Below are 27,271 nucleotides of genomic sequence, written 5' to 3' on the forward strand. Positions count from 1 at the left end.
ATGCTCTTCTGCTAATTTCGATAGTTGTTTAATTACTGTTCCATTCTCCTTTGACCTCTGGCATCAACAAGGCATTTGCACCCAGATTACTGCCGCTCACTGGATATTTTCTCTTTTTCTGACCATTCTCTGTAAACCCTAGAGATGTTTGTGTGTGAAAATCCCAGTAGATCAGCAGTTAATGAACTACTCAGATCAGCCAGTCTGGAACCAGCAATCATGCCACGTTCAAAGTCCCTTAAATCTTCTTTCTTCCCCATTCTGATGCTCAGTTTGAACTGCAGCAAATCGTCTTGAACATGTCTGCATGCCTGAATGCATTGAGTTGCTGCCCTGTGATTGGCTGATTAGAAATTTGCATTAACAAGCAGTTGGATAGGTGTACTGCTGGCCAGTGAGTGTATTTGTGCGATATGAAAATGAATTGAGTGCTGGAAAACTTTGATCTTTTGAACTTTGATCAAACTTAAGTTCATTTAAATTGGCTTATCTCAGTTAAAGTTTAAGCAAAAAACAACAACAGAAGTGTAGTTTGATGTATGTTTTCTTTGCTCTTGTTTTTAACAAATGAAAAACGTTTTATTTACTGTGATTGGTGTATTTCCAGCTATAGCCAAGCATGTTTAATTGTACAAAAAAATGTACGCATGTCAACGCAAATATCTTTGCTGTTTATCTTCAGGCTTATCATTTTTATCCTTTCTTTTTTCTTTTGTGTGAATGTCCAGTTCAGTGTCCACTGCAGTTCAGATCTCCTGTTGGATTAGAAGCAAACGGAAACAGCATCACTGTTAACTGTAACTGGATTTTCAATTGCATCTCATCCTTATGCAGTCATGCTTAATTATTTAATAGAATAGACAATGTCTTATATTATATTGTAATAATACAGTGTGGGGTAGATTATTTCAAAATTGTGATATGTTACTGGTTTCAAATTACATATTTAATAGAGTCTAGTAAAGTAGCACAGAATGCTTCAAATAAATGCTTCAAAAAAACAAACAAACTACATAAAAAACAACAGCCAGATTTGGGATTGTGTGGATCATTTACATTTAGTCATTTAACAGATGCTTTTGTCCAAAGCAACTTACAATTGAGGCATTCAACTAAAAAAGAAGAGCAGTACACATGCAAAGTGTTAATTAAATGCTAGAGTAAAGAACTAAATGCTAGAGTAAAGAATTAAATGCTAGAGTAAAAAGGGGGAGTGTTTCTTTGAAAGAGAGAAAAAAGAAGAAGAGTGGTTTGTCAAGCCCACTCACCATTGTGAAGCACACTTCATAAATACACAATGTTTTTTGTAAGAATGTGTCTGGTGCAAATCTGCAAAAACATGTGCAAGTGTTCATTAAAATGTCAGAGAGATGAAAGAGCGGTTTCTACAGGCTGTTGTCAGGCCTACTCACCTGTGTGAGGCCTCATCTCAAGTTACATATTGCTCTAAATTATGAATGTTATAATAAGCTAATTCTAATCAGTACCTATTTATTCCCTCATGCGTTGTTTTCTCCCTCCACCTCAAAGTCATCTGGCAGTAGTTTGTCCTGCCGGTTGCCCAGAGTGAAGGCCAGCAGCGCTAGTAAACCTGCATCCAGGATGCTGATGATGCCCAGGATGTAAGCCCAGCGAATGGTGCAGTTGCCCAAGTTGTACTTGGTCGTCCGCTCGCCGCACATCCGTTTTACCTCCGCAGAGTCCCATCCGTCCGGATAAATCATACACCCCATCACCATCAACACAGCTACAACATCAAGTGCAGAGATAAAAGGTATGGAACTTTTTTTTTTAGATAAACTTTTTTTTTCCCCTGAGATGGGTTGCAGCTAGAAGGGCATTCGCAGCGTTATATTTGCTGGATAAGTTGGCGGTTCATTCCGCTGTGGCACGCCCAGATAAATAAGGGGACTAAGCCGAAAAGAAAATGATTGAAAGAATTCAACTTTTTTTTTTATTTTTACACCCCAAATTATATCAAGTAATCTCTAAAATATATGTTAGTATGTGTGTTTAGGGTCATTTTTTCTTGAAAACATTAACTTTAAGACTCCCACTATAGGCTATCTATTTTCGACTGCCTCCTAAATCATAGCTTGAATTATCAAATCATTTTCATCCTTATTACTCTAATGAGTTAAATAAACTTTTGCATGAAACATCTATTTTATCTGCATTACTTGTAATTTCATTCATTCATTTTCTTTTCGGATTATTTCCTTTATTAATCTGGGTCGCCACAGCGGAATGAACTGCCAACTTATCCAGCACATGTTTAACACAGCGGATGATGCCCTTCCAGTTGCAACCCATCACTGGGAAACATCCATACACACTTATTCACACACATACACCACAGACAATTTAGCTTACCCAATTCACCTATAGCGCATGTCTTTGGACTGTGGGGGAAACCGGAGGAAACCCACGCAAACATGGGGAGAACACACCAACTCCACACAGAAACACCAACTGACCCAGCTGGGGCTTAAACTAGCGACCTTCTTGCTGTGATGCGATTGTGCTACTGTGCTGCCCTTTGTAATTTCAGTTCATACATATAGTATCTGTCCCTACGTTCAGTTCTAAAAAAGGTGTAACACCCGGTCAAGTCACTGATATTAAAAAATAATAATTTTCTACAAGTGATGTCACTTCCTCGGGTGGGAAAACTCTGGGAGCCACTTAAGGATGTCATCGGGACACTTAGGGCCCCAGGAAATCTCAGTAAATGCCCTGAAGTATTATATACCTATACATTTTATTTAACACAGTTTCTATCATATTTTGTATGATTAGGGTGTAACAGCTACAATTTCTACATCATTTTTACATTTGCACAAATTTGTCCCTGACTCCCTATCATTGAGCAACCCAACAGTCAAATGAGGTAAAGAAAAAAAAAACTAAATAATTTATTTATTATTTTTAGTTGTAAATTAATTTCAAGAAAACAAATCATTTTAAAATGTAGAGATTGCATTTAGATAAAACGTAGACATTAAGATTTTAGGACTGTTGGGCGCAGAGGCTAGAATTATTTAGGGCCCACAAATTATTAAATGCGCCTCTGAACGTCATTATTTTTCTCTCATTAAATTGAATGCACAATAGAATATTAATTAAACGTCAACTCTGTTATTGTGATATTTCAGTGAATATCTTATTCAATAAAAAAAAAAACAATAATACATTTTAGACATGCCATGTGGCTTGGCGGGAAAGCAAAAAAAAGATGTCTAGCCATATTAATAAACAATATTTCAAAACTATTTCAATTGGTCTTCCTTTTAATTTAACTGCTTTTAAGCAGCATGTATACTTATTTGCAGGGCTCACTGAAAAGCGGCCTACCTGAAGATGTTTGCATCCAAGCGCAGATCTTGTAGACACTAGCGGCGTTGCAGAAGAAGAAAAGACCCAAGCACACAATGGTGCCCACAATCAGCAGCATTGAAGTTCCCACAAAAAACAAAGCGGTCCTGAAAGCCCCAGAGGGGATTGAGCCAAAATCGAACACACTTCCTTTGCAGACCAATTCCGAGGTGATTGGGTTGCCAATACAGTAGCGAAAAAGCCCAAAGTATCCAGCCTGTGGGGTGTTAACACTGTCACCAATCCAATACGGCTGAATAAAGACCACCACGGTAATGATGGCGAAGAATAAGGTGAAAACTGCCCACATGACGCCGATGGCTCTGGAGTTTCGCACATAATTGGTGTGGTAGATTTTGGCAGCCTCTTGGGCTGGAAGCATCTTTTCTTTTGCCATTGTTAGATATCCAGAGAGAAATCAATATTTGTCAAAAAGAAGAAGCTGAATACCGAGTACTCTTACACCTCCGGTTATATCGTAGCTGATCTTCAAAGGCAGGTGAAGCCAGTCAAATAGTGTCAGAAACAGGGCTGCTGCCAACAAAGGTGTCAGTTTTTGAATTATTGATGGTAAATGAAGCTGAAGAATAAGGTGACGACAATAACCTGTTCTCGTAGGTGCTGTTATTGGATACATTTGTTACTTCACAAAGCTATTGTGTTTGCGTTAGTCATGAAATAGCTGACGTCTAGACTCATCATGAGCTCTATCTTTTCTAAAAATCTGAACACACTCGCCTAATACAGCTTATGTCTGCCAGGTTAAAACCACTAACAGTATTTCTCTAAACCAAATAGTTTTACTAATAGTCTTTTTATGCAGAAATGATTTTTGTTTGTGTGGTATTGCTGTGAGTGGAGAATTCACATCATGTTAAAGTCTTTTTTCACCAACATGGACCACGCCACAAGGAAATAGAGGGAGGAAGGGTGGGTTAGAGACAACAAGAACAGTGCTAGAGGCTGGTGACTGGTCTGCCTTAAATAAGGTTTAGGGAGTTGGTGATTGGTTAAGGAGGCAAAGTGAGGCGTAGTCCCTCTACCGAACCTTTGTTAACAAGCTAAATCTTAATGAAGTTTCTGTGTTTCCGTTTAAATCTCAAAGACCATAATGTCAACCTGCTAGATTACACAAATATTATTTATATTATTATTTTTGAAAGAAGTCTGATTTGCAGTAACAGCAGTTAAGGTGCTAAACTAACCTTTTTTCTATCGATAAATTAGTTCCCTTTTTTCTGAGCACACTATACTAAACTATACTATACTATACTATACTATACTATACTATACTATACTATACGATACTATACTATACTATACTATACTATTCAGTGTAACACCATTCATTTATTCATTAATTTCTTTTTGGCTTAGATCCACCAGAATGAACCACCAACTTATCCAGCATATGTTTTACATAGCGAATGTATGGATGTTTCCCATCACTGCATCATGGCAACATGGGGAGAACATGAAAGCTTCACACAGAAATGCCAACTGACCCAGCCAGGGCTCGAACCAGCAACCTTCTTGCTGTGAGGCGATTGTGTTGCGCTGCCCCAGTGTAACACTATATACCTTAAAAATCTTGTCAGGCATATTTATAATTACAATAAAATAAAAAAATGATCTATTTTTATGATCATGTACTCAACTCTTTAACTGCCTGCTTGACCAAACGGTTGAAAATATTTTGACTGACTATATCTCTTTGGGAGGAGTACCTAACTCAACTAAACCTGATTGAGCCATCTCTACCATCTGGTTAAAGTATGTTATACCAAAAAAATCCACTAGTTGTCAGTAACTCAATGAACAGCACTCGTCAAAACGTTGCTTCTACCATTGAAGTCAAAAACAGGGAAATCACTCCTGACCCATTGCTCCTGACGTGTGAACTGATTTTGGTGAAAATTTGCAAGGTATGCATTTATTTTTTTGACATTTTACCCTCTAAGAGCCCTAACTTTACAAAGTTATGTTACTCGGTGCCATGAGAAATATTTAGTAAGTTTGTATAAAATTTTCAAAAAACTTTCTCGACCAAATGGTTGATTTATCACTTTATGTTAAACTTAGAAAAGAAAAACTAATGATTTCATCTCCTGCATTTCTGCAGTCAGAGTGGACTGTTTGCTGAGAAATATTCACTTTTGATCATTCACAGAATAAATATGACACAGCTTGTTATTTATTCATGAATATACTGAGATCATTTCTTGATTATATATATATATATATATAAATATAATGTTTTATTAAAACTAATGTGTGAAAATCATAATTTGAACATGATTATCTCTTAAATGGCAAATGCTGGTCTACTAGCATTAGTACAATTGTAAGAGATTGATATTTGTTTTTTGTTTGTTTGTTGTTTGCAGTTATTTGATGGATGTCAATAGTTTCTATTGTAGAAGAACACACATTAGTCAGGCCCTTTTACAAGAAAATATCTTCACTGATGAGATAAATTTGCAAGTTCACTCACATACATACATACATACATTCTCTCTCTCTCTCTCTCTCTCTCTCACGCACACTCACACCCCCACTTTGGGTGTTTTTGAAGTTTGATTGATTGGTTGATACAACACAATAAACAGGAGTTTCATCTTCAGAAAGCAATCGTGCTTTTGCACTAAAAGATAATACTGAAATGTGTTTCAATGTTTTAATTTGTTTAAATGACTGTTTTTATTAATGACTCACACTGCACACCATTGTTGGTTTTGTAAAATAATCAAGCAAACAAAATCCTGTTGCACCTATTCACTTAATTTTGGCTTTATTGTAAAAAACAAAACAAGAAAACTTTTAAATAGCTGTTAAATAAGAATTTAAAATATTTTATGATATACCCTAATAAATAAAGCTGATTTAGTGTTTAAAAATGTTTTATTTTAATTATGTTTTTAAGTAAATTGGTCTTACACTTCATATTTTCTAATTTTCATAGCATATATATTCATTTCGGTACTTTTACCTTAAATTGACAAATCAACCAATTGGTAGAGGTTGATTTTTAAGGGATGTGTTGAATAAAAATGGATTGATTGTGTTAACTAGTGATTTTAGGAGTTAAGAAATGCAATCTAAACATTTTTTTGTATTGCTCTTTTCTTGGTGTGGCAGTTAAAGTGTTAATAAAATACATTATGATTATTATTTGATTCATTTTTTTAAAAAGTAAGTAAAATCAGAATAAATACAATGAGTAAAACAAATATGTTACATTAAATGATAGTGGGACATAAATTATTTACAGATATTTTAAAGGATTTTTGTGAGTAATATTTGAAACATTCAAAATCGCTTGTTTAATATGGTTTTATATAAAGCTTATATAATATATATAATAGCTATATATATATATATATATATATATATATATATATATATATATATATATATATATAACCTACATATATTTGACTTTAATACTGCAAAATATTAGAGTATATAAAATAATAATATAATATATGAATGAATAGTATTTCAGCCCTTATATAATCCTTCAGAAATGAACATTGATTTGGTGCTCAAGAAAAGAACAAGGCATATTTTCCACACAAAAAGGACACATTTTCAGAATTCTTTAATGAACAGAAAGTTAAAAAAACAATTGATCAACTTTTAAAAGGGGGAAAACGCTTCCTTTATTTCTTCGTTGTTGCCTCTTTTTAACTCTTCAGAAACTAAAAGTTCAAGTTCTAAAAAAAACTTCAACTGTATGACCACCAGGAAAAAAGGAAAGAATTAGAGAGAAATCCTTATAATGAGGTCTTATTAATGATACAAATAAACAATACATGAGTCTCGAGCAGGAATTTGTTGCTCAGAATGGAATTTCTTAAGACAAGAGCATCAACAACAAAGACTGCACTGATATTTGCCTTCCTTTCAGGCTTACCATGAAGCCTTTGCTTTTTTGTAGGTCAACAATTACAAAAACATCAAAGACGCTGCGAGCCTGATATGTAAACTGAAGCCGTGAGCACTGCACAATGCTGCAATCACAATGCAACATCTGCTCAACTGCAACATGTTTAATGTGCTCAAATAGATCTGAAGATTCCTTTATAGTTTTAAAAACTCTGAAGACCTTGTTACTAATAAGATGTTGCCTGAATTATGCAACAAAGCCCTTTGTAATATCTTATAAAAGAATCACTCCATGACAAAATGTGAAGAATTTATCATTTCTGTTTTTTTTTTGTTTTTTTTTTTGCTCAGTAACGGGGTAATTTCTAAAACCACATTTGTAGTTTCTGCATTTTATTTTTGTATCACATTCTGCCTTGGACTGTCAAATCTTTGTTTAGTGACAGACGTACTGCTCTGCTGTGAAACATCAGACTAGACGTGAAGAGAAGGAGACGCAAAGACATACAGAAACAGAAGTGTATAGACTGATTGAATGTGCCAAACAAAGTTTTACTAGTCATATTTACAGCTTACATGGGAACAGGTTCTTTAATATGGTTTCAATGTTGCTTAATCATCATCTTTATAGTCTGTTTAGTAACAAATGTAGTTATTAAAATAGCAGCCACTGTGGTTTTGGTTACGCTGCATATTTAACATGGAAATTATGTGATTAAAATGCTATAGAGCCTTCCTAATGTACATGCTTGGTGGCTTCAATGCATCATTAGGTTATGATTTAGCCTCACCCGAAAAATAAGCCTAAGTTATTTAACTTCACCAATTCAGTTCATAGTTCACAGCATTTGTAGCATGTTTTATCGATGCATTTCTAACAGCTATAATGTGACTTGAAACACAATTTTCACAGTTGACCACATGGATGGTTAAAGATGGTATACTGTATAAAACAAATCATTGTCTCACGCACGGCTTTTCATGCTCATTGGAGATGTACGTTAACACAGTATCCTTTAAATTATTTTTTACACTGTTAGTGTTCGAAGTAGAAGATTATTTGAGTATGTTTTAGTAACTCTCATTGTAACTCTCTCTCTCTCACACACACATTATTAGTTAAACCACAGTTGTCATTGTCAATTCCAGTTCCTGGACGGCTGCAACTCTGCACAGTTTAGTTCCAAACCTGATTAACAAACCTACCTTTAGGTTTCAAACAAGTCTGAAGGACCCAATTAGTTTCATCAGGTGTGTTTAATTAGGGTTGAAACTAAACTATGCAGAGCTGCGGCCCTCCAGGAACTGGAATTGACACCCGTGAGTTGAACTATGCACCATAACATGGCCTAGGCCAAATTTCTAAAAAGAGTTCAGGTAAATATTAGGCGATTTCCTCCAGCTAGCTTAATTTTAGCTATATTTCAAAGTAAACAAAAATGTTTGTGCTAAAAGCAGTGGCTTTATGAAATAAAACATAAGAGGTTCTTTTGAACAACTAAAAATAACTGGAGGCAAAATGTAACTTGCTATATAAGGCTACAGTGGAAGCTTTGGTTTGTCGAGCACAAAAACTCATAGTCTTCACTGTTGCAGTTGTAGTCTTGAGGTATTATTACCAGATCTTCTTAAAAATCTGACTGAATTCGTGTCATTTAAAAATGGAAGAAAAAAACAGAGCAAACCTTACTCAAATCCAATATCAATCAAAATTATTGGTAAAAGTTTGTCTTCCATAATATAAACTGAACCACTCCAAAAAGCAGAATTGTCCTTGGTTTTACCATAGCCTATAGTCGTAATACACCAACAAAGGTAAGAAAACTACATTGATACGGGCGCTTAAAAGGGATAGTTCACCTATAAAATGAAAAATCTAGCATCATCTCATCATTCCTCATCCAACCACTTGCTCCAAACCTGGGTAACTTGCTTTCTTACATTGAACACAAAAGAAGATGTTGGAAAAATGTTAGAAACTTGACTTCTAGTTAGTGGTTTTCATTCACTCATTCATTTTCCTTCAGCTTAGTCTCTTATTCATCAGGGGTCGCCACAGGTAGAATGAAACGCCAACTATTTTGCCATGTTTTACAGCAGATACATTTCCAGCCACAAGCCAGTACTGGGAAACACCCATACATACTATTGCATTCACACTCAAACCCTACTGCCAATTTTGCTTACCCAGTTTACCTTTACTGCATGTCTTTGGACTGTGGGGGAAACAAGAGCGCTTGGAGGAAACTCAAGCCATGCCAACTGGCCCAGTTGGGACTCGAACCAGCGGCCTTCTTATTGTGAAATTACAGTGCTAACCAATGAGCCACCGTGCTGTCTAGTTACTAATTTTGTTTTGCTTATTTTGGATGTCAATGGCTACTGATGTCAAAATATATTCTGTGTTCAAAGGAGACTCTGGTATGGAGCCACTTGAGGGTGTGTAAACAGTTAGTAAATATATTTTTTAGGTGATATATCCCTTTAAAGCAGAGATTTACAACGCTAAACATAAATTTATACGGTCTTCATGTAGGTTTTGTTTATTTAATGTGTCATATGCTCTTATTTAGTATGCAGTGAGGAGCTTCACCACCAGATGGCTGCCTCCCATCACGACACAGACGGTATAGGCGATGGCATAATAAAATTACACAGCAGCAGTAAATCTGCCAGATGAGTTTTCCCTCACGCGCACAGCATCATCAAAAACACGCCAGCAGAGAATTCATTGAGGACGCGTGTTCACAGCAGGCGTGGGAGAAGTCAACTTCCTGTACACTTCCATTATTCTGGAGTGTAATGATGTTTTCCTGCATGCGATTATGTGCTTCACAGGCCTGAACTAAAACTAAAATCAACCTAACAGTCTCTTGCTGAAGAGATGTGTATGGAACTTCTGAGTCTCGCGATATGACGGCTGCTCAATTATAACGCGTTCTGACGCAAGTTATGTGCTGCAGGTACATTTGCATTTTTATCAGTTAAGTCCATTGACATAACGTATGTAATTTATTGGCCAACTCTGACATGAGAGCTAATGGATGGAATGTATTATTCATACACAGCAGTGTAAAGGCATTTGGTGAATATGATCCATGGGCTTTGTCGTTTTGCATATATACAATATGATTGATCTTGTTTACTTGGCTGTCGCTCCTCTGCGCTCCTCAGTTTTCCTTTGTTTTAAAACCACACACACACGCGCGCGCACAAACACACACATTCTAGCAATATCTAATTAGCGTTTGTGAATGCTGGATAATGAATGAGGTAACTTCCAATTATATCTGCCATCTTTGATAGTGTTTTCAAAGTCACGTTTCCCATAATGCGTCACAAAAACATGCATTTGGATGGACTTTGTCAAACAAACATATAAAACAGTTAATGATGTCTTTTCAATGCAGCTAATGAATCTAAATTAAATGTAAGCTACATTTGTGATATTAAATTGCATGCTTCTTGCGAAATTCAACTAGTTGTTCAGTTAACTGCTAAAAAATATGCTGGTAAGGTATGTTTTGATGTTGGAATGCTGGTCTTGCTGGTTTCAAAGCTTGTTTTGCTGGTCTCGGTGCTTGTCTGAATGCTGGTCTTGCTAGTCTCTTTGCTGGTCCTGAGCAGCAAGACCAGCTTTGAAACCAGCAAGACTATCATCGAGACCAGGATTGAAATCAGCAAGACCAGCATACCAGCATCAAAACATACCTTACCAGCATACGCAGTCATTTCAGAAACTGCTTGGTCCAGTTTTGTGTAAAATGTCGGATCATAATGGGTAGGCTATGGAGGGACATGTTAAAGACGTTATTTCACCAAAACTGAAAATTCTGTAATTTATTCACCCTTTACTTGTTTTAAACATATTTGACATTCTTTATTTTGTTGAACACATAGATATTTCAAAGAAAGCAGGGAACATAGGCTATAACTACTGACTATAATAGCTATTCATTTTTTTCTACCATGCATGTCAATGGTTAGCCTAACTACTGGCTTTCAGCTTTTTTTCAAAATATAATAAAGAAACTAACAAAGGTTTAGAACCACAGAGGGTGAATATATGAGTAAAATATTATTTTATTTTCCAAACTTTTCAAAAACATTTTTTAAGAGTGTTACTGGCTCCCAGCAAACAATTTTGTGTTTAATAGACGTCTAATAGACATCTAAACGTAGATAAGATAAGAAAAAAAGGTTACTTTTGGGATGTCAGTGAAAATCTAATAGACATCTAAGAATAGCCCACACTAGACTAGTCGTCAAATAGACTATAAATCTGTCAAATAGATTAGACAGACTTTATATGTGTAGTCATTCATTTCTGTTTATTTGATGACTTTTGGCCTAGATTAGATTTTCAGTAACAGCCCAAATTTTGCCTTGTTTTAGCCAAGATGGCTATGTTTAGACATCTATTAGACATCTTTCAAAAACAAAAATGCTTGTTGGGCTGTTATTGGCATTTGAAGTCATCACAGTGGGGGAAAACTCAAATCAATGACTCTTATTGAAGTGAATTGGATTTTGATTTGTATCATTATTTCATTTTCTAACAGCATTTTCTTTTTTAAAGTAACGATCTTATGTTTTGATTTGGACTAATAATGCCATGAATCATATATGACACATATGGGAATCATGGTGTGTATTTCATACAATGTCAGATTCATGGATTTTCCTAAGGTAATGCAAATGTAATGCAAAGCCCCTTTCTATCATATGGAATCAGTTAGAGCTCTTCCAGGCTGTCTGTTAGCAGTGGTGTTTGAAGGTTTTCCCATAGGATGTACACTGACCCTGCAAAAGGCATTTGGACACGTAAGTCACTTGAATGTCACCCCACTAGACGAGAAATATCAAATCAAAGGGCATCTGCTAACAAATAATGATTGACCTTTTCTCGAGACGAAACCTCACATTTCTTTTTGTTTTAGTTATTTTAGGATAACGAGTGTTCAAATACTTTTTGAAAAATGTCTATTAAAAAAAGTGAACTTTTTTTTGTGCACATTTTTCTTTGGAAATGTACAGTGCTTAGTATCTTGCTTTTAATATTGTTATATAATACAGTAACATTCATGAAGTCGTTAGTGCTGTGACATGTCCAAATCCTTTTTAGAGGCTGTTGTATTTATATAGCTTTCTTGAAAGTTGCCAAAAAGTAAGACAGCACCAATGTATACATATTTTGGGCTATTTTATCAACCAGATGCTTCAGCTGTGCTTTTTTCAAAGGCATTCAGATCAGTGGTCTGCTGTTATCTGACCTCTGTTGCAGCTCTCGGTGGTGTGATTGCAGTATTGTATCCTCAAAGCCGTGACCAGCTCTGGATGATTTTCTCTCACCTTGGTGGTGAGTTGACGTTCATGCCTCTCTTCATTAAACCCCCACCAGGAAATTCAGAGATCTTTCGCCCTGTAGGTTTTGAAGATGATAATGGCTTTGGAGGGAACACGGGGTCAAGGTTTGGGTAGTTAGGAAGACTTTGTTCACTTCTGCTTGCCAATGTCCACAGTGTATTAGAGCCACACAATTTTTCCACATGTTGATTACAAATGTATTTTTTTCCTTTTCATTACATTTTAATATAAAAAAAATGTCAATGTTATGATAAAGCATAACAAGAGATGAATCAAACCAGCCACTCATAAGGTGAATCACAAAATCGCAAACTTTGATTTGACAAAAAGAGAAACACTGTAAATTGATGAAAAAACAGAGAGACAACAGTGAGGTCTCTGAATAACACTGTTGAGAACCGATAAAGGAAAGTATGTCTTTATAAATAAACTGCATAGTTGCAATCTATACAAAAGAGAGAAATCGACTTAGAATATCACTTACCAGTTTAATAATGATTTGATAAGCTGTAGTTAGAAATCACGAAATGAAAAAATTAAAAACGAAACATTAAAAGAAACAGATTTCCAGCTTTAAATTGAGGGTATTTACATCTAAATCAGATCCGCACTGTATGAACTACAACAGTTTGCATATGTGCCTCCCACTTGTTAAGGGTCCAAAAGTAATTGGACAATTGGCTTCTAAGCTGTTCCATTTCCAGGCGTGTGTTATTCCCTCATTATACCAAATACAGTGAGCAGATAAAAGGTCCAGAGTTCATTTACAAATTAAGGCTGACTGTCTGCAGTTAAAGCACATCTTGTTAGATTTATTTAAAATCTATTGTGTTGGTGTATAGAGGCTAAAATGTAGGAATTATGTTGATGTTTTTGCACCAAAGTGTGTGTGTGTGTGTGTGTGTGTGTGTGTGTGTGTGTGTGTGTGTGTGTGTGTGTGTGTGTGTGTGTGTGTGTGTGTGTGTGTGTGTGTGTGTGTGTGTGTGTGTGTGTGTGTGTGTGTGAGTGAGTGAGAGAGAGAGAGAGAGATGTGTGTATTTTTTTTGGTGAAGAGGTTGACATTTCATCTAAAGTAGTAATTAAAAAGTAAAAGTAATTAATAAGAAATGAGAATATAATTAATTACACATCATTCATTAGCCTGTCTATCATTTTCTGACAGAGATATTGAAGTTAATTGAAGTCAAAGTTAGTTGACTGGATAGTCAGTTTGTCTGTCTATTAGTGTTTGATTCTTCTGTGGCAAATTCAAGCACTCTTTTACCTCTAATAGCTGCTAATATTTGAGTTTAAGTTTGGGCTTGTTGCCCAGATGTCCCTCACCTACCCCGCAGAAGGTCCTTGAAAAACAGCAGCTCATGTTGTTTATGGACAGCTGCTGCTGTTGTGGCAAATACAGGAAATTAGCATAATTGCTGATGGGAATGAAGTGGGCGGCTTTGTCCTGGCAGTGCAGGGCAGTGATATCATTAAAGTAAACTGTCATTATCATAAACTGTATGCTCTTCACCTGCTTTACTGCTGACCTTTGCTGCACTGTAACCCCTGGTGCATTAAATCTAACACAATTTTTTTGCTCAGATCATACCACTTACGGCCATCTATTAATCTGAAAAACAGACAGCATGAACCTGCTGTGAAGAGTAGATGCCCAGATGTTGGAGATTGTATTTGTCAATCAGAGTATTTTTCAATTTTGACATAAATAATAAACACTTTTCCTGCATAGTTCATTAGTAGCGCATTGGGTAGGTAATTTGGTGTGTTAAAAGTTATGAAGGACTAGTCATTATGTTGTTTCTAGTGCTGCTGTAAAAATGACCAGCAAGGTTCATACTGTATGTGTATGTTCTTGCCCTGGTGAATGTCAGTCATTAGCATATCAGGCCTTGAATGCTATTGACGTCAGACGAGTTCAAATGTTGCAGAAGCAGCATTCATAATGTGGCGTTGAAATGTGTGGTCTTTGGTAATATTTCTCTTATTTATGGAATAGCCAGTTTGAGTTTTTTAGACAGTACATGAATTCCCAGCACTTGAAAATGAACCATGTACCATGTAGATCATTTTACAGTTCTTTTAGAAAGTGGAATGCTAAATCAGTGTTAAATCAAATGTTTTTACTTAAAACAGAATATATTATATTAAAGTAAACTATTTGACTTACAATAACAATTTTATTAATTGTAAGTATGACATGGTATCAATTAGTTTGAAAGCCGCTTCAGAAAAAAAGTCTGTTCTTAATGCATATTTAATGCATATAAATGTGAAGGAACGCTAATTTAATATTCACTTCTTAAGTCTTACTTTCCTGAGGAAGGATAATTAACATTTTTATAAAACAGTCTGGAAATATGCAATATTCAGAATATTTGAATGTAGTGAAACATTTTCACAGTTTTATAACATTTAACATTTGCCGCATATGAATGCAGACTCCCTAATTGAGCCACTTACCTTGAAGTATCTGGCACTCTTTAAACCACACATACCGTTTACGCAAAAATGCTTTGAGAATAATTCATGTCTAATCTCTAGCCAGAAGGAAAGACAGTGCTTTATATGTTGGATTTTTTTTTGGGGGAAAGAGGTCTCTTATGTGCACCAAAGCTGCATTTATTTGATAAGAAACAACAGAACGTTGAAATATTGTTCTATAAATGTTGTTAAAATAACATTTGTCTATTTAAATATAAAGCTGATTTGCAGCATCATCGTTCCTTCTCCAGTGTCTTATAAACTTTCAGGAAAAATTCTGATTTGGTGCTTAAAAGAAACATTTCCCATCAGTGTTTTCAATATATTTTTTTATGAATTCTGACACATTTTTTCCAGAATTGTTTGAATATAATACAGTATCTGACAAAAGTCTTGTCATCAAACCCATTTTTAAAATGCAAAAAATAATAACCAGATTTCTAGTTGATCATTTGGAAATATGTCAGAAGGTAGATTTTTCAGACGAATCATCTGTTGAAATCACAAATACTGCAGAAGACCTATTGGAACCCGCATGAACCCAGGATTCCTGCAGAAATCGGTCAAGTTTGGTGAAAAAAAACATGGTTTAGGGTTACGTTTAGTATGGGGGCATGCGAGAGATCTGCAGAGTGGATGGCAACATCAGCAGCCTGAAGTATGAAGACATTTGTTCTGTCCATTACATTATGGGCAGATTCTTCAGCAGAATAGCTCACCTTCTCATACTTCAGCCTCCACATCCAAGTTCCTGAAAGCATAGAAAGTCAAGGTGCTCTAGAATTGGCCAGCCCAGTCGTCAGACATGAACATTATTGAGCATGTCTGGGGTAAGATGGAGGAGGGAGGCTGTACATTATTTCTGTTTAGTGACATGTCTTTTGTCTAAGTAAAGTCAAATCTTACTGTTCTTATTAAATTATTAAAAATCAAGACATGAACGTATTTTATTTTGGTAAAATAAGCTTAGTCTAAAGGCCTCTGCCTTTCATAGAAGCCACTTTTAATACCAAATCAACTGAAAGCCAAGTTATTCTTTGTTCCTAAAACGTGGATAGGTGACAAGACTTTTGTCAGGTAGTGTACAATTAATTCATAAAAAACCTGAGTTGTAGTATATATCTTTAGATACACATGTTTTGGCCAATTTTATCTGCAATGTAAAAAAGGGACAATTTGTGGCTTAAAAACATATTACAGTTCTCATTTATTTATCTTATTACAATTTCAGTTGCGGCGACACAGTGGCACAGTAGGTAGTGCTGTCACCTCAAAGCAAGAAGGTCGCTGGTTTGAGCCTTGACTGGGTCAGTTGGCATTTCTGTGTGGAGTTTGCATGTTCTCCCTGCATTCGCGTGGGTTTCCTCCGGGTGCTCTGGTTTCCCTCACAGTCTAAAGACATGCAGTACAGATAAATTGGGTAGGCTAAATTGTCCGTAGTGTATGAGTGTGTGTGGATGAGATAGGTTGTGGCTGGAATGGGATCCGCTGCATCAAAACCTGCTGGATAAGTTGGTGGTTCATTCCGCTGTGGCGACCCCAAATTAATAAAGGGACTAAGCTGAAAAGAAAACGAATAAATGAATGAATTTCAATTGCAGACAGTTGTGCAGTATATGCATTGCCAGTTCTACACTCTCAGAAATATAAGCACAAACCTGTCACTGAGGTGCTATCTTTTCAAAAAGCAGGTTTGTACCTTACAGATGCACATTGGTACCTTAAAGGTTTTGGTACTGTTTTGCACCTTTGGGTTACAATTTTGTATTTATAGGGTGCACATTTGTACTTTTTTTGTATTGATATGATATCAGCAGCTAGCTCTCTGCAACTCTCACATGGCCGCCCACTGAAGCTAAGCAGGGCTGTGGCTGGTCAGTACCTGGATGGGAGACCACATTGCTGCTAGAAGTGGTGTTAGTGAGGCCAGCAGGTGGTGCTCAACCTGCAGTCTGTGTGGGTCTTACCGCCCCAGTATAGTGAAGGGGACTCTATACTACTCAGTGAGCACAGTGTTTCGGATAAGATGTTAAACTAAGGCCTCTGTGGTCGTTAAAAATCCCAGGACGTCCTTCGAACATGGGTAGGGGTTGAACCCTGTCATCCTGACCAAATCTGCCCACTGGCCTCTGTCCATTGTGGCCTCCCAACCATCTTCATATCATAATTGGCTTCAACACTCTGTCTCCTCTCCACCAATCAGCTGGTGTGCAGTCTGGCGCATTATGGCTGCCATTGTATCATTCAGGTGAATGTTGCACATTGGTGGTGGACAAAGGGGATTCCCCCAAATGTGTAAAGTGCTTTGAGTGTCCAGAAAAGCGCTATATAAGAATAATGAATTATTATTTTTTTATTAGTATTATTATTGTTGTTGTTATTATTATATGTACCTTTTAAATTACACATGATGACCTGTTAGGTACAAAAGTGTACCTTTTGAAAAGGCACCACTCCAGTGACAGGTTTGTAACATTATTTCAGAGTGTCACAAATGTAAGTCACAAAATTCACAGTTTACTCGATTAGTATTTTGACAAACTTACTTCAAATTTACTTCAAAATTAAATATTTTTAACTATATTTTTACATTGACTCATGATGTTAAATCTCTACCCTAACAAAAAGCATCTTTGCGCTGTCTGCATTATGAATAAAATGTGAGCTTGCCTGACATGAGTTATCATCGACTGCAGAGCAACAGCGGAAAAAAAACATTTTTCAGAAACAACATCCTGCAGCCGCCTATTTACCTCTGTCATTACCCCAGCTGAAACACCCATGTGTTTTCCATTGTGAGGATCTCAGATTAAAAGACGTGTTCGCTTCGGATATTGATGTCAGGATGAGTCGTTATTTAGTGGTCAATTTCCCTTGAGGGCTTTTTATTATTTGTGCCCCGTCAGCGGTCGGGTCAAAAAAAATGAGTAATGTCTTTGATGGCATCGATCGTGTTGGAGAATGGGCAAGAATCATACACAATAAGAGCCTTTCGTCTTCAGATTCATCTTTCACGTTCAGCTAATCCCTGTTAGAGACCTGACCCCGCTACTCACTCACTATTGATCACTGTTGAATTTCCTTGGGGGGTTAAAAGAGAAGGATTTGGCACTGACTGATGCCGTTTAACCGATTTCAATTCTTTTTCTACAGTCGGCGAACTGGAAAAAATCCTGTTTTTGTCTTCTCCGATGCAGTTTTTGGAGCTGCTCAAACTCCTGGAGGTTATATCTACTCATCATGCCATTGGATAGGAACGGATCTGAAGTCTGCAGAGCTTTGTGAGGTCAACTCCTTAGTTTACACCTTTTGCAAGGTGTATGAATGCACACACACATTGTTTCCTCTAATGATGTCCCCAGGCGCATGTGTGTGAATGTACAGTGTTTTTTGCTCATATGCAGTGATGGGGGATCACAGTAGTACATGTTGATATGGCTCAGGATTCCGGCCCTTCCTCTGTGTGCCTGAGGTTTTCATAAAATTGTGCACACTTGGTGTCAAATCTCATGTCCTCTGTCATCGAGGCTTGAATGATCGGTCTGTGCATATATATGTGTCTGACCTTTCAGTCTATTATAAGCCCAGAGTAACTCATCCCTCAAAAGGAACAATATGTGCTGCTGCTTGCGGTTTTAGCAATTGATACAGTTAATGTTTTCATTCTCAGTGTTTGAAAATATAAACTGGAGCATGTTTGTGTAAATGAATACTTTTTCAGGTTTTTTTTTTAGAATACATTTGGTCTATATATATATATATATATATATATATATATATATATATATATATATATATATATATATATATATATAAATATATATATATATATATATATATATATATATATATATATATATATATATATATATATATATATATACACACATTTTTTTCACATTTTGTTAATATAATCCAATATATTTGGTTAATAATTTTTTAACTATATGTAAACATTAAAGCACTGGTGTCAAACTCCGTTCCTGGAGGGCCACAATTCTGCATAGTTTAGTTCCAACCTTAATTAAACACATCTGATCAAACTAATTAAGTCCTTCGGGCTTGTTTGAAACCTACAGGTAAGTGTGTTGGAGCAGGGTTTGAACTAAACTGTGAAGGGCTGCAGCCCTCCAGGAACTGAGTTTGACACCCCTTAATTAAAGAATTAGTTCACCCAAAAATTTCAATTCTGTTAATTACTTACCATGTCGATTCTCCTGTGACCTTTATTCATCTCCAGAACACAAATGAACTCATCCTCCATAGACAGCAATGGTCCTGGCTCTAAATTCAGGTTCCAAAAACACGATCCCTTTAAAAGCTAAACCTAGACACTGACAAAGGCTTATAGCTGAATGTGTGTATTTTTTCCTTTTTTGCTGCTGTATTCTTTAGTAATTTATTGAGAGATCATCTTCTAAAGGAACTTTGGTCAAAGCACCAAACTAAACCTTTAAAGGACACCTATTTTACCCTTTATACAAGATGTAAGACAAGCTTTGGGTGTCTCCAGAATGTGTCTGTAAAGTTTCAGCTCAAAATACCCATCAGACTATTTATTATAGCCTCCAAAATCTGCCTATTTTATGTGTTTTAGTACAGTTTAGCTGTTTTTGTTGCCTGTGGCTTTAAATGCAAATAAGCCGCTTCTTCCCGCCCACCGTTCCTAAGTGCTTGTCTGCTTATCATGTGTTACAGCAGATAAACAGCAGTCAGTGATAAAGACAGACATGGATGAAGATGAAATAAAACTCATTAGTCAGAAATGGCAAGTTGATTTGATGCATTTGTGGTACAGTTTATATTCATTTATACATATACATATACATGCATACATACACACACACACACACACACACACACACACACACACACACACACATACATTATTTATGCTATTATTTATTATTATTATCATGAATATTAATCTAAAACCTTTAACGTCAACGGAAACTTTTAATTTCTAAAAAAAGTGAAGTTCTTTAGATGAATAAAATGTTCTTTACACTAATGTTTTTTACACTGTTTCTATGGGTGTGTGTGTGTGTGTATATATATATATATATATATATATATATATATATATATATATATATATATATATATATATATATATATATATATATATATATATATAAACACAGTGTAAAAAACATTTATTAGTGTGAAGAACATTTTATTCATCTAAAGAACTTCACTTTTTTTAGAAATTAAAAGTTTCCGTTGACCTTAAAGGTTTTTTTATGGAACTATTGATGTAAATATTGTGCTTTTATTTTGTTATTGTTTTTAAGAGTGTACAGCATGTGACTGTGAAAACAAATACCTATTTGGATGTGCCGGATTGAATCAATCAATAGCTTTAAATTGTATGATGATTTTAAATTATTGGTGTAATTCCCAAGGTGAGTGTGGTTTTGCCAAGTACGATGCGATCCTGGATCAACAGCTATGTTGATCCTGGAACATAATTTTTGTTCGAAAATGTAATCCATACCTATTCCTTACCCTTAATCCCAACCATAACTGTAAATTATTCTTAAATTCAGAGGGGAATATTAGTTGGATAACAATCATAGAAGAAAATAACCCTAACCATAAGCCTAAATTTAACATAAACTGAAAACGTATCCCTTAATTCTGTTTGGCTGATTGGAATGTTGCTCGAGGATCAAAATGGATGTTAATCCAGGACCATGTTCTACTTTGTAAAATCACACGAACCAATTCCCACACTGCACGTCAGTTGCGTTTTGCATTGTGATCATCTGATTTGAATAGCTTTAGAATAAAAGGTAGCAACATGTTTTTATGAACTTATTTTACAACTTGAAAACAGTAAAGATGAGCTATTGCACTGTAAAGAACGTTGGGTTCCACATAATCCTTTCAACTCGTATCAATGCAAATTGATTAAGTTAACTTACAATTTTAAGTTGATTAAACACAAAACAATTTAAAACAAAAACTCATGAGACACTTGGCTTTCAAGTCATATTTTTTTCTAGGACAATGCATCAATGTTTTGCTTTGTATATGGAAAAACAAATATTAAACACAAAACAATTTTTTTTTCTCCTGACTTCATAATGTATAACTGTATATTTTTAAACATGTAACCACCATTTACCACACTAAAGCTCAAAGAGCCTGCTTTCCAATGATACCCTGTTTGTGTTTGTAGCTTACTGGAGTCAGGAACTGTTACTATTTACATTTAAGTAGGTGTAAATCCCCCAAATTAAGTGCTGGCTAACAGGTTGTCCCTAAAAAAACCCCTTAAAAACCCAGTTATTTAAACTCATTTTAAATAAGTAGTTTCAACAAGCAGCAAAAATATATGTTAAGTGTGGATTAGCAAAAGTAGTGTCAGTAATTAATAGGGCTTGGGGAAAAATCACTCTGTATGTTTTTTTTAAATGATAATAAAACATGAGTTATGGAATATTGTGAACGAGTGCTATAATGCTGATCCATTTAATATATACCTTTTCTTTGTGCAGATTTTCCATGTCACGTTGATGTACATAAATTACAATTTGCATTATATTGCAAATCATTTGTGTTACAACATCCTTGTGTAAGTTTGTGCCCCTTTTTTTCCTCAATTTGCTCTGGTTGTGTGTCTAAATCCAAAACATTCCTCCACAGCTCTGATAAACTCCTCAAGCCGCTCACATTGAATTACCGATTCCCTCAGCCTTAAAATGAATTAAATTTACGGGATTATTTTCTTGTTCCTCACACATCCCTCAAAAATGAATAACCTACAAGTGATCGATGACAAAAAAAATCTAAATCAATAACAGAATATCGTCTTTTAAATTGCTCAGCATCCCTTTCATAATTCTTTTTTGATGTATTTTTGGGGGAAGGAGTCGCCGCTGCGTTTACATCAAACCACATTAGCATCGGTCGGTATCCAGGAGTAACAGGATTAGCATCCGCTGTTGTCTGTGGGCTAATTCCCCTATCACAGCGGCTCAGTGTGTTGTTGACAGCAGCTGGTTTGTAGAGGTACCAGGAATTAAATGTCTTTGCTGTTGTGCGTTAGACATTTGGGCTTTTGTAATTCTCATACATAGAGAAACAAAATCTTCGAATTTGATAGAGACTGTAAACCATTAATGATTTAATGCTGATTAGAAAGACTGGAGCAAGGCCATGTTTTTGCATAAGGCGCTGTGTGAGTTGGAAGTGTTGGAAGCGTCTTTGCTGGTTGGGTGTTTGTTTACATGAGGGAACATCTGACATTTCTGACTCTGCGTAGGAGTTCACATAAGGCTTTCGAAGAAACTGGTAATTTCTTAAAACTTCCTACTCGCCTTCCTATTTCCTGCCATTGCCCTTTTTCAGAGCAAATGACATGTCTGAGGTAGAACGGCAGAATGAATAGGAAACAAGTAATGATTTTGTGAATGTCTGTTTGTGTGGAACTGACAGAGAAAATGCATTGCAACAGAAAGTGCAGGATGTAAATGTTGTTTTGAAATTTCACCCAACATATGTGAAAAATATGATTTTCACATCATTTTCCCATCACATTCATTCATTTATTCATTCATTTTCCTTTGGCTTAGTCCCTTGATTAACATGGGCCGCCACAGCTGAATGAACCGCCAACTGTTCCAGCAAATGCTTTATGCAGCCGAAGCCCTTCCAGTTGCAACCCAGCTCTGGAAAACTCCCATACACACTTATTCCCATGCACAATCATAAACTCCGGTCAATTTAGTTCCGGAGCACCCGTAATAAACCCATTTTTCATGCAAACTCCACACAGAAACGCCAACTGGTCCAGCCAGGACTTGAACCAGCGACCTTCTTAGGCGACAGTGCTAGACACTTTAACATTTTTGTTATCTCCACACTCACTGGCCACTTTATTAGGTACACCTGTCTACTGCTCGTAATGCAAATTTCTAAATAGGCCAATCACATTGCAGCAACTCAATGCATTTAGGCATGTAATTGTGTAGACATGGTCAAGATGATCTGCTGCAGTACTGGGATTTTCACACACAACCATCTCTAGGGTTTACAGAGAATATCCGGTGAGCGGCAGTTCTGTGGGCGCAAATGCCTTGTTGATGCCAGAGGTCAGAGGAGAATGCCAGACTGATTTGAGCTGATGTCATGAAATGCAACAGTAATTCAAATAACTACTCGTTACAACTGAGGTGTGCAAAAGAGCATCTCTGAACACACAATACTGTATGTTGAACCTTGAGGCGGATGGGCTACAGCAGCAGAAGACCACACCGGGTGCCACTCCTGTCAGCCAAGAACAGAAAACTGAGGCTACAGTTCGCACAGGCTCATCAAAATTGGACAATAGAAGATGGAAGAAACGTTTCCTGGGCTCTTAAGTCTCGATTTCTGCTGCGACATTCGGATGGTAGGATCAAAATTTGGCATTAACAACATCAAAGCATGAATCAATCCTGCCTTGTATCAATGGTTCAGGCTGCCGGTGGTGTTGTAATGGTTTGGGGGATATCTATATTCTTGGCACACTTTGGGACCATTAGTACCAATTGAGCATCGTGTTAATGCCACAGCCAACCTCAGTATTTTTGCTGACCATGCGCATCCCTTTATAACCACAGTGTACCTTCTGATGGCTACTTCCAGCAGAATAACACACCATGTCATAAAGAGTGAATTGTCTCAGAAAGGTTTCTTGAACGTGAAAATGAGTTCACTGTACTCAAATGGCCTCCACAGTCACCGAAAAGAGCACATTTGGGATGTGATGAAACGAGAGATTCGTATAATGCATGTGCAGTCGACAAATCTGCAGTAACTGCATGATGCTATCTTGTCAATATGAATCAAAATCTTAGAGGAATATTTCCAGTACCTTGTTAAATCTATGCCACAAAGGATTAAGGCAGTTCTAAAGGCAAAAAGGGGTCCAACCCATAGCTAGTAAGGTGTACCTAATAAAGTGGCCGGTGAGTGTATATGTGTGTGTATGTATGTGTATATATATATATATATATATATATATATATATATATATATATATATATACACACACACACACACACACACACACACACACACACACACACACACACACACATACATTATTTATGCTATTATTTATTAATATTATTATGAATATTATTATTTTGTTTATTTTTCTTTTCTTTATTATTTTAGTTTGTCTTTCTTTTGTGGGGACATTCCATAGGTTTTGTTTTAATTTTTTTTCTTGTTTTTTCCCCATCTTTTTCAATATTCCCTCATTTTCTCAAGGAATCTTCCTGCAATTAAACCAAAATATGTAAGGCATATCCAGCACTCAGTCATTGTCAAACACATACATCTCTTTATTTCTCACCCCACACTTAATGAGCACTCTGTGTTCTTCGAGCTGGCTGGTAATAATTAACATTTCCTCTTTTGCACACACATATGGTTGGTCTCTGATTAGCGAGCTCATAAATATGTATATGTGCACTGAGAGAAGAGGTTGAAATTGGGTCATAATGGCATGATATTCCGTTCGGGTATTACCGGCAAAGCACTTTCTGACACGTTAAACCATCTTAATACCATGAACCTTCCTGACCAAAGAACAGTGTGTTCTTGAAGGCTCATGGAAAACTCCCCACAATCCTTCAGACTTAAATATGGTGTCTAGAATCTTAATGGCACTGGACACAAGCTCTTAGGTATTTATGAAATGCAACGTCCTGACTGTCTCATTCCTCTTCATCAGGCTTGGGATTTACTTTGCAATGACTGGAAGTTCCAGTGCACCAACATCAGCCCCTTTTTGTTAACGTGCCATAGAGCTGCAGGAGAATGACTAATCATTAAATTAATTTGAGTGAGTAATGGCCTTGATTATATAATCGTAGTTTTAAAAAAATATTGTCAAACCCAACAATTTTATTAAGAAATAACCCATTGGTTGATTTTTAAAAAAAATATTTACTCCATTTTAAGTTGAATCTACCCTGCATTTTTAAATTCTTTTATTTATTCAGCTGATGAATTGGCATTTATTCGGTTTACTTAGTTGTTTCCTTGCACAGTTATACACAAATATTTAGATTTACCTTTTTATGCTAATCCATTTTTTTGCAGGTTTGCATTGTGAGTCAATCTAATCATTTCAGAACATGCTTTCTGTCCGAGATTAGCATTCTCACAGTGTCTGCTCTGACAGAATGCCTCTTATTTAGGCAGTTTCTACACTTTGATGGTTATAATGACGCCATTTGTAAAAGTGCACTAAGCAAAGTAGTGCATTTCATTGTCTGCAAGAAAAAATGGAATGCTTGTCTAAGACTTAATCTAAGTTGTATTCAGAATGATTATTGCAGAGTAAGGTTTAAATAAAAACAATTTTTAAAATAACCCCTTTGCACCCTGGTTCCATTACAATGGACATCACATGTCAGCCGTGTTTTTCATGATTGCTAAGCATTTTATCTAGTTTAAAGTCTTCAGACCATGAGAGTTGACGATTGTCATTCAATCAAATAGCAATAAGGCACGGCTTGTTGTAATTTGAAAACAAGAACCAACACACTGAAAAGCAGCTTGTCATCACTTGATATCTTTGCAAATATTTCATAGAATGCATGTAAAAAAGAGGGACTGCACTTACTAATTAAAGTTTCAAATCTTTTTTATTTTTAATATTGCAAGCTTTAGATAAGTATTTCTTTTCATGCATGTCTGTCCATTAGGGTGTACAATGGGTTCAAGATCTTTTACTGAAAGTAAATCTCCAGTAATGCTGATACAAAAAATTTGTACGTTTTATTTTGATGGTTTGTTTGTTGAGTTTAAGTCACATTGTAACCAATTCTCATTAGATTATAAGTAAACTGTTGGGTTGGGGTTGGGGTTAGTCTAAGTTGCCATGTACTTGCAAAGTTTCTTATGGTCAGTTGAATGTGTTGAAGGAGCATATCAACAGATATTAAGCAGACCAAATACTAATTCTCAAATGAACCATCAAAATAAAGTGTTACCAAAAAATATCAATGTACTAATTCATTTCTGAAGCAATTTCATTTCATTTCCAGAGTATACAGATCTTAATGTTCTTGAACATATAGCAGATAAAAATATCTCAGATGTGCACAATATGTGGAGGGATGAGGAAGATGAAGATAAAGTTTGTTACAAACAATGTGCAATCTATACAACAAATACCTCAAAATTTAAGTAAAAATGTTAAAATTTTACAAAATAAAATTCAAGATTATACCAATAATCATGCATGTTTTTTGTGTTTTATATTGGTATAATGTTCGGGAAATACAACTGTTCTGACCTGATTTTCATTGAAATGGACAAAAAATATATATACTTAAAGGGTGTTAGTTTTTTATTATTATTATTTGGTCTCATTTATAGGAGTCTTAAGAACTGTGAAAACAAAATTTTACGTTTTCCAGAAACTTGGAACAATATTCTGGTCTGAAGGGGCTAAAATAAAAATGTAAAATAATTTTGTCTTGTCAGAATTTATGTATTGCAGCCATCTGATGATTTAAAGTACTACTTTTTCCTCATTTGTAAGTCGCTTTGAAGAAAAGCATCTGCTAAATGAGCAAATATAATTGTAGATCAAATCCCTTAAGACTTTGCATTGTTTTGTTGCAGAATTGTAAAAATGTCTGTACAAGCTCCCCATACCATACTTCACAATCAGTAAAAAAATAACTTCCCAAGTTGATTCTGCTTTACTGCATCTTCTGTTTATAAATAAAAAATCACAGATTGAAGCAAGACCTCTGCTTGGTCTTGTAAAGAAAGCAACCGGCTTGAACTTCAAAATGGTTGAGTGTTGCTCTGCTTCCAAACACAATGTTTGTTTTGCTTTTCCACATACAAAGAGCAATCATCTCTGAGCCCAAATATTATTTTGACAGCTCTCTCTTTTTTTTCCATTTCGCAGCATTGGCTTGTTCTTTTGTTATCAAAGGTCATTTTCAAAGGCTTTCTTCAGGAGAACTGTTCAACAGAGATTGCCCCTGCAAATATACTCAACATCAGGTGAAGTTCAAAAAACCTCTTATTGTTTTTGTTTATCTCATGCATTCAAATTTTAAGATACCAATTCACCCTAAAACCAGCACATCCAGAGCCAGGGTGCTCAAGAGAGTCTGGAGCTTGAATTTCCTGTCAC

The 27,271-nt window shown here is 35.9% G+C and overlaps 2 protein-coding genes across 9 annotated transcripts in view; one reads left to right on the forward strand and one right to left on the reverse strand.

Moving 5' to 3' along the window:
* Positions 1 to 531: 531 nt before the first annotated feature.
* lhfpl5b (LHFPL tetraspan subfamily member 5b) lies at positions 532 to 6,036 on the reverse strand. Of its 2 annotated transcripts, XM_073909704.1 has the most exons (5): positions 4,905 to 6,036; positions 4,639 to 4,672; positions 3,355 to 4,542; positions 1,488 to 1,747; positions 532 to 755 (listed from the first exon to the last, which is right to left on the reverse strand). In XM_073909704.1, the coding sequence occupies exons 3-4, from the start codon at positions 3,770 to 3,772 to the stop codon at positions 1,500 to 1,502; spliced, it is 666 nt and encodes a 221-aa protein (XP_073765805.1). In that variant the 5' UTR covers positions 3,773 to 4,542; positions 4,639 to 4,672; positions 4,905 to 6,036; the 3' UTR covers positions 532 to 755; positions 1,488 to 1,499.
* The window catches only part of cpne5a (copine Va), a 198,269-nt gene continuing 176,200 nt past the window's right edge, over positions 5,203 to 27,271 (forward strand). The window contains exons 1-5 of one of the 7 annotated variants that reach the window (XM_073909733.1): positions 5,216 to 5,300; positions 12,548 to 12,622; positions 18,265 to 18,392; positions 19,810 to 19,879; positions 27,041 to 27,138. Coding sequence is in view for 1 of the 7 variants with exons in the window: in XM_073909728.1 (XP_073765829.1) it covers positions 19,842 to 19,879; positions 27,041 to 27,138 (136 nt within the window). In the remaining 6 variants the exon portion in view is untranslated. Of the gene's footprint in view, positions 5,301 to 9,917; positions 10,227 to 12,547; positions 12,623 to 18,264; positions 18,428 to 19,809; positions 19,880 to 27,040; positions 27,139 to 27,271 lie in introns of those variants that run through there. The other 6 variants (XM_073909728.1, XM_073909732.1, XM_073909730.1 and 3 more) reach the window with 6 other exon arrangements.

The sequence above is a fragment of the Danio rerio genome, chromosome 8 (assembly GCF_049306965.1).
Source record: "Danio rerio strain Tuebingen ecotype United States chromosome 8, GRCz12tu, whole genome shotgun sequence".
Taxonomy (NCBI): domain Eukaryota; kingdom Metazoa; phylum Chordata; class Actinopteri; order Cypriniformes; family Danionidae; genus Danio; species Danio rerio.

Excerpts from the sequence above, each read along its gene's own strand:
- lhfpl5b (XM_073909704.1), bottom strand. The coding sequence starts at position 3,772 with ATGGCAAAAGAAAAGATGCTTCCAGCCCAAGAGGCTGCCAAAATCTAC. Across the intron at positions 1,748-3,354 it reads TTGGATGCAAACATCTTCAG|CTGTGTTGATGGTGATGGGG; the intron begins GTAGGCCGCTTT and ends TTGATGTTGTAG.